General features: G+C 42.8%; 1 protein-coding gene across 4 annotated transcripts in view; it reads right to left on the bottom strand.

Annotated features, from left to right (window-relative positions):
* Mtr (5-methyltetrahydrofolate-homocysteine methyltransferase) overlaps positions 1-13,088 on the bottom strand; it is a 77,459-nt gene that overhangs the window by 50,989 nt on the left and 13,382 nt on the right. For all 4 annotated transcript variants that reach the window (XM_021180294.3, XM_021180295.3, XM_029468371.2 and 1 more), the window contains exons 6-12: positions 12,626-12,732; positions 9,425-9,487; positions 8,803-8,897; positions 6,427-6,527; positions 4,573-4,634; positions 2,925-2,992; positions 749-828 (exon numbers count right to left, since the gene is read on the bottom strand). In XM_021180294.3, the coding sequence (XP_021035953.1) occupies positions 749-828; positions 2,925-2,992; positions 4,573-4,634; positions 6,427-6,527; positions 8,803-8,897; positions 9,425-9,487; positions 12,626-12,732 (576 nt within the window). The remainder of the gene's footprint in view (positions 1-748; positions 829-2,924; positions 2,993-4,572; positions 4,635-6,426; positions 6,528-8,802; positions 8,898-9,424; positions 9,488-12,625; positions 12,733-13,088) is intronic.

Below are 13,088 nucleotides of genomic sequence, written 5' to 3'. Positions count from 1 at the left end.
CCTTGTGCCCTGACCTTTCATAGAATCTGCAGGTTTGTCTACCAGGCAAACAGGGATGACCACCACTAAATGCTGAGGGTGCTTGTAGGATTTGAGGGCATTCTACAAAGTGCTTCTGATCCAGCAGGAATGACATGTCAGATAAGGAAGCAGTACTTCTCTTGTTTACCATTTCTACTAAAGTTGATAAAAGTATCCTTCAGATTGAACATGGTGGCACACACTTGTAATCCTAGACTCAATAAGTGAAGACAGAGCCGGTCGTGGTGGTACACGCCCTTAATCCCACCACTTGGGAGGCAGAGGCAGGTGGATTTCTGAGTTCAAGGCCAGCCTGGTCTTCAGAGTTCCAGGACAGCCAGGGCTACACAGAGAAACCCTGTCTCCAAAAAAAAAAATGGAGACAGGGGAATTGCTAGTTTGAGGTGACCCCTGGCTATACAGTAAGACTGTCTTAATTCACCACCATTTCAGGAAAAAAATAAAAATAGCCAGGCATGGTGATACACGCCTTTAATCTCAACACTAAGGAGGCAGAGGCAGGTGGATCTCTGGGAGTTTGAGGCCATTTTTACCCAGAAATTAATCTTTCCACCCCATATCTAGGAAAAAAGTTCTTTGTAAATTTACCTAAGTGCCAGGAAAACTAAGCACTCTCTGACCTAATAAGCTTCCTGGCATGAATATCACTATCCACTTAGAATAAGCACGTTGACTACACCCGAACAACTACATCCTCGTGACTTACCAGATAGTAACATATGTCCTTCAAAAACACTAGCAGGGGGGACTCTTGGCTTACACTTTTTCACAGCTTCCGCAATTTCCCTAAATTAAAAGAGAAAACACCATATTCATTAATTCAGAGTAGCATAATTTTAATTAAACTAATTTCCAGCTATGAAATTAATTCAGCATCACTATATCCATGCACATAATGATATGCCTACTTAAATGTACAGCAGCAGTTACATCCATCAGCTTTCTCAGCAATAGAAAGCTCATCATCGCTGCCTGTGCTGCCTGTGCCATCCGAGGCATGAGCCTGGAGCTCCGAGAGGTCTGCCAACAAATGCCAACTGCTAACCTCTTCTCCCTTCCCCCAGCTCACAGACAGTCTTTACAAATCTACACGCAGAACATGTTTTTGCTACCTAATCAACAGTTCAACAACTTCAAAAGGAAGTCTGTAACTCTGAGAAATAACTGGGGAAGAGTCGGGTCCTGTGCATTTGTTTTAGCTACGGCAGGCACACAGCAGGGAAAGGACAGATAAATACAACTGCTCCTCTCTTCAAAATTGTTTCAGTTACACACAGTGTCTGTAACATGGTTAACTTTAATGTGTTTGATAGCCATAAAAATCTAGCTTGTTTATCAGGAACCATAGCTGCTCTCTCTTACTCTACTGTCCCCAATTAGTACACAGATGAGTAAGTAAAAGCAGGAGTTAAACAGCCATGTATAGCTATCAACATACAAACACACAAGCTAGGACTACGTCTCATTCTAAAGAGGAAGTGATCTAAAAAAGGAAGAGTTAGCCTGAGATCCAAAGATAAGATACTTCAACCATAACATAAAAGCTGCAACCTAGAGACACTGCAGGTGCGGCTGCATCTCTCCCTTGTCCACGCCCTTCTCCTCCCTCACCCCTCATCAACTCTAGTAAGCAGACCTGGCCCTTGGGGTCATGAGGGCAGGACAGCTAGCCCTGTCCCTCACCTGCTGCACCATCTCACGTGGGCAGCACCACAGAGATGGCCCTGGATATGAGGGCTACAGGGGAGCCAGCCCTGAGGGCATGAGCATAGGAGAGCTGGCCCTGTCTCTTGTTTGCCAGGAGACGGCATGGACTAGGGAGAGACACCCTCCTCCCCTCCCTCATCCCTTGCCATCTACAGCAGGCAGGAGAGCTAGCCCCTGGTCGTGAGAATGGGAAAACTGGTCATGTCCCTCACCGGCTGTAACACTCAGGAGAGCGGGCCCTGCATCTCACCTGGGCAGCAGGGTAGAGCTGGCCCAGTTTGCAGGGGGTGGAGGGTGGAGCTGCTTGTAGGGCCCCCCCTTCCCCCCCCAGGGCATGAGACCTGGAGAGCAGGCTGCCCAGCTCTGAGACCTCTCAGGCCCAGATCCAGAGCTTTGAATTGAGCCACCCCAACATCTACCCCATTGATGAACTGTTGGAGTGCATGAAGGGGCTGGTCCTACAGATTCAAAACTACAGGATCTCCACGACACAGGACGACAAGTATCTGGTCCCAGTGAGGTTCTAGTATTAACAGTGTAGCCAGAAGCCTCAGACCAGACCAATGAGTCATCGCAATGACCATTTCTAAGCAAAGAAGTGAGGACAAAAGGGTATACTATATGGGACGTACTGTGACGTGCTACAGCTTCCGCATGGAGGTTGCAAGGGTGGAGGACAGGTACAACGGGAGGGGAAGATGAGTGGGATTGGGAAGTGAAATTCACAAAGAACCAATAAAATGTTTTTTAAAAAGATGTATAAAAATGGAGAAGTAGGCATGGTGGGTTAAGAGTAAATGATGAGTATGCACAAACCCCTGGGTTCAATTAATAGCACCAAAAGACAGATACATAGTAACTTTACAGTTGCTAAGAATCTCACAGAAGCCAGGTGTGTGGAGGCACTCACCTTTAATAGCAGCACTCAGGAGGCAGAGGCTGAGTCAGCAGGGCTCAGGAGGCCAGCCTGGGCTATGCACAGTGAGGACCAGGTCAGCCTGAGCTACACAGCAAGACCCTGCCTCCAAGACAGGGGCACACAAGGGGGGAGTACAAAGTAAATATCATCAAAATTATATACATGTGAAACTCTAAAAATAAAAATATCATTAAAAGTAATCAATAAATAAAACCAAACAAATTTTAAAGAAACAACAACAAAAGGCAACCATTACCTGATGTGATCAGGTGTTGAACCACAGCATCCACCAACTATATTCACCAAGCCATCCACAGCAAAGTCCTGTACTTAGAGAAAGCAAGCGCATCTGAATCCTAAACTTACCAAAGCAAACTCAACAGAAGAGCATGGACTTTACATTACTGAATAAGATTACATTAAAAAGGGATAAACATTTAGATACAAAAAAGTCATAAGCCCTAGGTAAAAAATTTACACAAGAAACAGTTCCGACACTAGGAAACTTTTTATGCTATCTGAAACACAGTAGAAATTCTATCTTCCTGTATAAAGAAATGAAACAGTTTTTTACCCATATGCTAGTCAGAATGAATGTTAAAGGGACAATGCATTTTCAAATAATACGAGTATCAGGTTTTCAAGTTAATTTTAAGTTTTTTAAGATTAAAAAATGGCCAGGTGGTGGTTGCACACACCTTTAATCCCAGCACACATGTGGTTCAAGCCAGCTTGGTCACACAGCAAGCTACACAGAGAAACCATATTCTCAAAACCCAAAAAAGTAGAAGGAGGGGGAGGGGGAGAAGAAGAAGAAGGAGGAGAAGAAGGAGGAGAAGGAGGAAAAGAAGGAGAAGGAAGGAGAAGGAAGAAGGAAGAAGGAAAAAGAAGAGGAAGAGGAGGAGGAGAAGGAGGGAGGGAGGAGGAAGGAAGGAAGGAAGGAAGGAAGGAAGGAAGGAAGGAAGGAAGGAAGGAAGGAAGGGTCCTCTGTCACATCAGCCATGTTTTAAGTGCTCCATTAAACACATGGGGTAAGGCACCATGCTGATCGGCAGGATCTGCAGTAACTAACCAGAGGCTAAGAAGGGGCTAAGACAGCAGAGTACCAAGATTATCTACTTAAGATAATTGAAATTGTTATCTCCGTACTCAGGAGTCTGAGGCAAAAGAATCATGAGCTCAAAGACAGTCTTCAGAAAAACCCCTCTCTATAGAAACAAACAAACAAAATGAATCCTGAAATCCTAAGAACTAACTCAGAAACAGTCTAGGAGAAAACATCAGCGCCAGGAGCTAAAAATTCAAATAATGAAGGAAAACAGAGCCAGCATCAGGACATGAATGCACTAAGGGACAGCAGTAGTAACACAGTCTCAAAATTAGTGAGTACAACCAAGAGAAGGAAGGGAGGATTTGCAGGGAACAACAGGGAGCCACAGGGACATTTAGTCCATGCAGCAGTCTGAAGGGAATCCGAGAGGAAGTCATTATTTGGTAGAGCTGCAGAAGTGACACTGTAGAGGAGTCTCAGCTCATTTAGTTTGGAGAAGATCTCACTGAGAATTTCCCAACAGCTACCACTGCCAATCAATAAGTAGACAGCTAAGCCTCCCTTATGCTTCCACTACCTTAACTCAGAGTACCTACACTTTACTTTGTTATTCATATACTAGATTTTGAGGGGAAATTCTGCTTCTAAATATGCTAAATCTAAATTCCATCTTCCATCAGGCATGGTGGCACAAGCCTGCGTCATCCCAACTATCCCAGGAGCATAAGAATAGCACATTTGAGAGCAGCTTAGGCAAGACAAGCCAGCTTACAAAGTTAATTAATTAGTTTATTAATTAAAATAACATAGTAACTATCCATCTCTTCAACACTGAAGCGAACGGATGGCTAACCTTCAGGTGCGTGGCCATCATGGAAGGTGTTTCATCATAGTCGCCAAAAGTGTTGGGAAGACCTGAGAAAGAACATCAGCCATCACTCAGAGCTCTCTTAACAAGCGCTGTAACATTTATACAAGTCTATAGTGATAGTAAAATGACAATTGCTTGCAAAAGTAAATAACACAGTATTTATATATCAGAAATAGTGCAGCAAAATAAAACCTGGAGAACATTTACTTTACTTTTGCATATTAAACAGAAATTTAGAGCCCCAATCTCCATCTCCAAGCTGATTCATTCTGTTTATAAAACTGTGTGGACAACACCCCATACACACTCCCACGGCCTTTGAACTAAGGAACATTTGACACGCAATGAAACAAGTCTTCTTTCAAATTAGGCAAGTGTTCCAAGTGTGTTTCAGGCATAAACAGTTTCATAGATCTGAACTATCTCCCACGTGTAACTTTTACCTATTGCTTGTGACAGCTTTGTAGCTAAACTAAATGTTTCTTTCTTTAGTATAACCTTATACATTATCCTCTGACTATGTAATTTCCTGTTGGATTCATGCTCTGCCCTTACTTACTAAACACGGATAAAATACATTCTGCATTTTCAAGGTTTATTTAGAGTATTTTGTTCAGATTCATGCCTGTGCTCCACCTGTGTGCCTGTACGCACGGGGTCAGCAGAGGGAGATGAGCTCCTAGACCTGGAGTTCAGACGGCTGTGATGGTTGTGTGTGGGTGCTGGGCAGTGAGCTCAGGTCCTCTACAAGAGCAAGTGCTTTTAGCCACTGAATCATATCTCAGACCTTATTATGCATATATTTTCTTGCTTTTTTTGTTTTGTTTTGGTTTTGGGTTATTTTGGGGTTTTTTTTTTGGGGGGGGGGAGTTTTGAGACAGAGTTTCTCTGTATAGCCCTGGCTGTCCTGGAACTCAGTTTGTAGACCAGGCTGGTCTCGAACTCAGAAATCTGCCTGCCTATGCCTCCCAAGTGCTGGGATTAAAGGTGTGCGCCACCACCGCCTGGCCGCCTTATTATACATTTTAAGTGTATCCATTTGAGGCCAGTGAGATGTCTCAGCAAGTAAAAGCATTTGTTGTACAAGCTTGATGACCTGAGTTCAAGTCTCAAAATCCACAATGGAAGGGGAACCAATTCCCAAAAGTTATCCTCTGACCTCCATATGTACTCCATGACACATGTGCAATTGCACGCACACAGACTGATCGTATACACAGATACTAATAAAACTGTTTAAATTTTCTTAATGTATACATAGATAAAAAATACAGAAAGTTATTTTTTAGCTCTAAATAGTGCTCAAAACATTCCCTGAAAAATCTAGCAAGCCCGGATCAAATTATCAATATTAACTGGATAGTTTCGGATCTACAAAAATCTTTGCAATTTTTATGTGCCATTAACTAGAAATCTTAGCCTTTAGAACATAACAACACATAATACTACCCATAGCTTTTCTGCTAATAAAAGGAAACAGGAAAAGGATCCTTCTTATGTTGGGGCCTCTCTGGCTACATTTGCATGGCAAAACTCTTTGTTAGTGACATAACTAGACAAAGTCCCTGAAGGTACAACCTATTTTGAACAAGTTGTACAAAACTGTTTTCAGGTCTAAGTAGACTGATAAATACCCAAATATTCTTTTTCCTGCCAAAATTCATGTTGAATGTGAAACACATATACTTGAGCACCCCCCATTCCCTCTTCCTCCCTCCCCTATATGCATGTACACAGACATATTCACATACCCTTACAACACAAATTCTTCAAGTCAAAATCTGTCAGCCCATTTACCATGCCTTGAATATAGTGTAACCCCAACCTTAAACACACCTGCATTTGGGTAACAGAGGACATACGCTGTTGTACATTTTCCAATTGTTTCAATGAAAGGCCTCATTTCAGCTGCACCCAGAGAACAATTTAATCCAATGCTGGAAAAACAAGCAGATATTAGAGTCATCATCATTTCATTCAAAATATTTATGCATAAAAGTTATAATGTCTTATACGTGTCACCACATAACTGGAAAGATCCATGGTCTGTACAACAGTAAGTTCTAACACAGACTAGTGTTCAGCTAATGATGTAAAATAGTGAACCACACCAAGGCAAGATGTTTACAGGGAAAACTGATAAAAGTAGAGGCAAGGAGTATAGAATATAGAAATATAGAAAACTGTGCTTCACTCAGTTTTTTTTTTTTTCTTTTAAATAAACCTGTACCTGGTCTGAAGTAAACATGATTCTCTGACCACCAACTTTCAACCTATCCTCACATTTCCCTTAAGACTGCTAAGTCCAAGTCCAGGCTGGATGGTAAATGTCTGTAATCCCAGAACTTAGGAGGTAGAGGCAGGAAACGTACTTAGTGCCACAGCAAGTTTGAAACCAATCTGAGGATCCATGAGATGCTGACTCAAAAACAACAACAAAAAAGGAGATCCACTGCATGGTCAGCCTACACCTGAACAGACCTGAACAGACACGCCCTTTCAGTCTCCCTATTTTACTAGTACATCGGTAACTTTCATTTTAGGCTGTTGTGGTGGTGTGAGGGAGAATGGCCCCCAGAGGCTCACATGTTTCAGGCGGTCAACTGTTTGGGAAGGAATAGGTGTGGCTTTGTTGGAGGAGGTGTGTAACTAGGGGACAGGCTTTAAGGGTTTTTTTGTTTTTTTTTGGGTTTTTTTTTTGTTTTGTTTTTTGAGACAGGGTTTCTCTGTATAGCCCTGGCTGTCCTGGAACTCACTTTGTAGACCAGGCTGGCCTTGAACTCAGAAATCTGCCTGCCTCTGCCTCCCAAGTGCTGGGATTAAGGCGTGCGCCACCACCGCCTGGCCTGCTTTAAGGTTTCTTAAGACTTGCATCATTCCCTGCTCAGTGGTTATGTCTCACCATGGGACTCTCAGCTACTTCTTCAGGGCCATGCCTGCCTGCTGCCATGTTCCCTACTGTGACAGTCATGGACTCTAATCCTCTAAAACTGTAAGCACTAAACTAAATACTTTCTTTTGTAATTTGCCTTGCTTATGGTTTTTTAATACAGCAACAGAAAAGTACTCAAGACTACTGTCACCTAGATTCAGTGTCATAGAATTGTTTTAAATAACATTGTAAATCACTGTGCTCTCACTACTAAAGATATTTGAATGTTTTCCAAACTTAGTTCCAATGCTACTTTGTCTTTTCCATATTTGACATTACCCAGCCAACCAGTCTTCAAAACAGCAAGTGATGCTGTTCTTAAGGGTTCTAGTAAAGCTCAAAGAAAACATCACAAACGGGCAATCTTCATCAACTATATAGTTCTCATACCAGCCTTAAATCAACGCTGACACATGCATCTATCCTGTCTCCCTGCTGAGCAAACTCAGGCTTGAGTCTTCCAACACAGTTCAGATGCTACCATGTCTAAAGAGTCATGTCTGAGTCATACAAGGACTCACTACTGCACATGGCCAGATATCTTTCAGTGTTTTTGTACAGCACCATGTAATTTACCATTTGTATTTAAAAAGAGGGAAGATGAGAGAGGCATGCAGAGGATAATTTGCAGAAGTGGCTCTCTCCCTCTACCATTGTAGGTCCTTGTGATCAAATTAGGTCACCAAGCCTAGCAGCAAGCACCTTTACCTACTGAACCGTGTTCTACATTCTTATTTAGCAAAGTGTTTCTCCTTAATGTGGACTACTTCATTTACCCAGTATTCAAGGACACATAGCAGGGTTTCAATAAATGACAAATTAATAAAGACACAGGATTCTAATGTTCTTTGTTAACAAAGAGTCTATGATAACAGTCAATCATTAAACAACAGTCTCTCATATGTTAGCCCTTATCATATGTGACTTAACTTCTATATAACCTCACCTGACCTTTACCATTCCTTGTTTTATTCTAGGATGCTCTGGTTACCCACAGACAGACACTGCATTAACACTGGCAGTCATTGTTCTGAAAATAAACTGTTAATAACCTAAAGCTCCTGAAGACTCACAGGCAAACACTCTGCTGCCCAAAAGGTGTGAGAGCTGCTCTCCTGACGTCAACATTACAGTGGCTTGTAGCCCTTAGAGTCAAGTCTGAAAGCCTAAAGGAAATCCAGTCACCAAGGAATAGCACAGTGGAAACACAGAAGCAAGGCCCCTCTGGAGACACATTATGTAGCCTACAGTAGAAGTGTCCAAGAGAAAGAGTCACTTACCACAAGGGGTCTGAATGAGACACGCTGGTGACAAAAGCCTCTCCTGTCTGGCCAGAAAGAGTCCGTCCACTTTTATCAACAATGGTCCCAGAAATCTGAATTAACAATGGAAACAAATCAACAATACAGACTCTGGTAAAGACTATGGTCACAAAGACAAAGTGTAACAAACAAGTTCCAGTTCTCTGTTCTTTCATGAGGACAGAACTGTGAAACTCAAACTCAACAGCACAATGCGCTGCTGCCTGAGTGTCAGAATGGACATGTGCCAAGTGCCTGGGGAAGCAGGACAGAGAAAGTCAGAGCCACGGCACAAGCAGCACAAGCAGCCTTGGAAGTCAGGGGCCAAGTCCATCCCTCTGCAAGCCCTGACAGCATGAATCCCTACGCCTCTTGCCTCTTTAACAGCCCGCTCTTCCTCAACCACTTCCAGACTCATCTTCCTTCTCTCCAAAGGGAAGCTGCCTACTGATAGGAGGGAAGCGAACAAAAGGGTGGTTTCTAAAAGATCACTTCATTCTACTATTCCAGGGAAGGGGGAACTACAATAAAAACCTTAATTGTAAAGGATTTTCTTTTTAAAGGGAGAGAGGGGTTATCACACACATATTTAAGAACTTACAAAGATAGGCCGAGGAGGAGCGTAATTCTCTTCAAAGAGGTTCTGGAGCGCAAACAAGGCTGCCTGTTAAGAAAAATAAAAAAGGATATTTTGATTTCTGAGAAAGCCCCAAGGTCAATCTAACTGCCTGATCACACTAATTCTTTCCCAAGTTCGCTTTAGGTAGGATATGCACAGAGCTGAAGAAAGCAGATTTTCCCTAAATGCATAACTGTAATGCCTTTTCTCTTCACCATGCACATTTTTTTAAAGATTTATTTATTTATTATATGTCAGTACACTGTAGCTGTCTTCAGACACTCCAGAAGAGGGCGCCAGATCTCGTTACGGATGGTTGTGAGCCACCATGTGGTTGCTGGGATTTGAACTCCGGACCTTCGGAAGAGCAGTCGGGTGCTCTTACCCACTGAGCCATCTCATCAGCCCCCCACCATGCACATTTTAACAACGCTCAGGTGAGGAAAGAGCGCAGCGCTGGAGCCCTGGCCTAGCATGATGGACAAGGGCCTGGGTCCAACCCCAGCACCATCAAAAAAATAAAAAAATCTGAGCTAACGAAATCACCTAACGAGCTAAATCACCTAACGAGCTCATTATTTACTTTGAAGAACTAAAGAGTTAACTTTTCTTTCTTTCCTCCTTCAATCAAAATAAACATATACAAATAAAAATGTTCTGCCTATTCTGTCAGCCTTTCATACACATCTTTTGGTCTATGAACCAAAAAATGAGCATCACTGGAAAACTCATTGTGAGCTTGGGCTGTGGAACTACTTCACTCTTAAAAGTGCATGCTTAAGTTCCAAGCAATGTCTTCTAGTCCTTCCTTTTTTTAAAAAAAAGATTTATTTACTATTATATCTAAGTACACTGTAGCTGTCTTCAGATGCACCGAAAGAGAGCGTCAGATCTCATTACAGATGGTTGTGAGCCACCATGTGGTTGCTGGGATTTGAACTCAGGACCTTTGGAAGAGCACTTGGTGCTCTTAACCACTGAGCCATCCCTCCAGCCCTAGTTCTTCCTTTTATCCTTAGTGCAATTGATTTGAAGATTAACACCTCTGAAATTGGAATGCAATTTGCCATTAATATGAACTCTCCTGGTGATGGAGGGTTCTTCTTTGTCATGGAAAGTCTTTCGGTAGACAATATGGAATGCTGGATGTGGTGATTGATGCACACCTGTAACTCCAATCCGTGAGAGGCTGAAGTAGAAGGACGTCCAGTGAGAGGCTAGGCCATGAGACCAGCTCTAGGTCAGTCTGGGCTACATAGCAAGACTGCATCACAAAAATAACAAAACTGAAACTCCTATTTTATAACTAAAAAAAGTGATCCTTAAACCCTTTTTGTTGTTGCTGTTGCTGTTGCTGTTGTTGACTACTTGGTTGTTGGTTTTGTTTTTGTTTTTCAAGACAGGGTTTTACTGTGTAGGACTAGGACAGCCTCAAATCCTGAGATTCGCCTGCCTCTGCCTCCCCAGTGAGCTGGGCCCTCCCACATCAACCACAGTCTTCCTAACGGGCAAATCTGATAGAAGCATTTTCTCAACTGGAACTCAAGTTTTCTGTTGCCAAACAATCCTGGCTTGTACCAAGTTAACAAAAACTAACCAGGACAGGTCATCTTATACATGTTCATTTCACTGAGAAACAATAAACTATTTAGGGCTGGAGAGACAGCTCAGTGGTTAAGTGCACAGGCTGTTCTTTCAAACAATCCAGGTTCAATTACCAACACGTATACGACACTTCACAACCCTCTGTAACCCAGTTGCAGGTATCCCATATCCTCTCTGGCCTCTGTGGCCATCAGGCATGCATGCAAGCAAATGCTAAACACATAAAATGAAAAAGACTAAAGAAACATTCTACTGTATACTCCAAAATAAATTCCAAGTATGCCATTAGGGAAACTTCTAATATAAAAAAAAGCCGGGGCTAGTGAGATGGCTCAGTGGGTAAGAGCACCCGACTGCTCTTCCGAAGGTCCGGAGTTCAAATCCCAGCACCCACATGGTGGCTCACAACCATCCGTAACGAGATCTGACTCCCTTTCTGGAGTGTCTGAAGACAGCTACAGTGTACTTATATATAATAAATAAATAAATCTTTAAAAAAAAAAAAAAAAAGCCTACATGGTGATTCACTGGGTAAAGGTGCCTGTGCCAAGCCCGATAGCCTAAGTTTGGTCAAGGGACCACATGGTACAAACAGAGGCCTGACTCCCCAAGCTGTCCATCGACACTGTCCACTATCCATTGATGCACTATGGCATTTACATACACACACACATACACACATGTATACAAAGTAAACGTCAAAGCTGGTTCAGTTGATGAAACACTTGCCTTATACGCATGAGGACCTGAGTTAAATATCTAGAACTCACTTTAAAAGCTGGGTGTGGTGGTGCACACTTGTAACCCCAGTTCTTGGGAGGCAGAAACAGAAGGGTCTAGGGCTTGCTGGCTAGTCAGTCTCACTGAGAGATGCAGAACAATGAGAAATCTTAAAGGCAGTGGGTAGCACCCTCTAAAGAGTTAAGGATTCCTGAGGATGACAGAGCTCATCTTCCATCTTCCTCATGCCCCCTTACACATGCATGCATACATGCATATGTACATATACATAGACTCGCACATGCAACTGCATAAAAAATGGAGGCCACACATTTAAAAACTTGAAAATTCAGTATTTTTCATCAAATTAAAAAAAAAAAAAGGCCTATCCTAGTCTTTGTATTCTTGTTTAGCCACACCCGTTTCCAATAAAAACAATACTGTGAGTTTTTTCAGTTGTGTGTCTGCTAGTTCAGTGGTTAAGAATGCAGACTGTTCTTCCAGAGGACCCAAGTTTGATTCCTAGCAACCGTATCAGGCAGCTCAAAACCACCCAGAACATCCCAGCCCTGGGTGGAATCAGATGCTTCTGAAATCTGGGCACCTGGGTACAGACATAGACCCAAACACACACACACTCACAATTCTTAAAAATCCAGTAGGGAAAAAGAGCAGAGGACATAAATCGCAGAAAAGGAATATGTTTTCTAGACTCAGGTGTGGTGGTGTCAATCCGAGCCAGACAAAAATGGAGCAAACACAAGCAATGTATTTAACTTCAGTAACAGCTATTACTATCTTCTAACTGTACAAGATTCTTCACCCCATCATCCCTCTCCATTTCTTCCCCTAACTTACTTTGGCATTAGCTGTATCAAAAATTGTTTCAATGAGTAAGATGTCGACCCTGCCATCCAGCAGTCCCTTGGCCTGCTCCTGGTATGCGTCCACAAGCTCATCAAATGCTGCAAAAAACAAATCACAGGCAGCGCGCGTCAGAAACCCGCACCTCAGAATGACACCAGGGTGTACCAAGCTCAGACCTGGCACTTGTGAACTAATGATGGTTAAAAACAGAGTGAATAGCACACCATGAACCAAATGCAATGTAAGGAGATTTGCAGCAAGATTGCTCCTAAACTGCTGCCACTCGTCCTGGGCTTCTCACAGGTGAACCAGCAGTGGGGCTCACAGGTGAGCCGGCTCTGAGTTTGAGGCCAGCCTGGTCTACAAAGTGAGTTCCAGGACAGCCAGGGCTATACAGAGAAACCCTGTCTCGAAAAACCAAAAAAAAAAAAACAAACAAACTGAAAGCCCAAGT

The sequence above is a fragment of the Mus caroli genome, unplaced genomic scaffold, assembly GCF_978045245.1.
Source record: "Mus caroli unplaced genomic scaffold, Mus_caroli_1 scaffold_15, whole genome shotgun sequence".
Lineage (NCBI taxonomy): Eukaryota > Metazoa > Chordata > Mammalia > Rodentia > Muridae > Mus > Mus caroli.
This window is presented reverse-complemented; position numbering and strand designations above follow the sequence as displayed.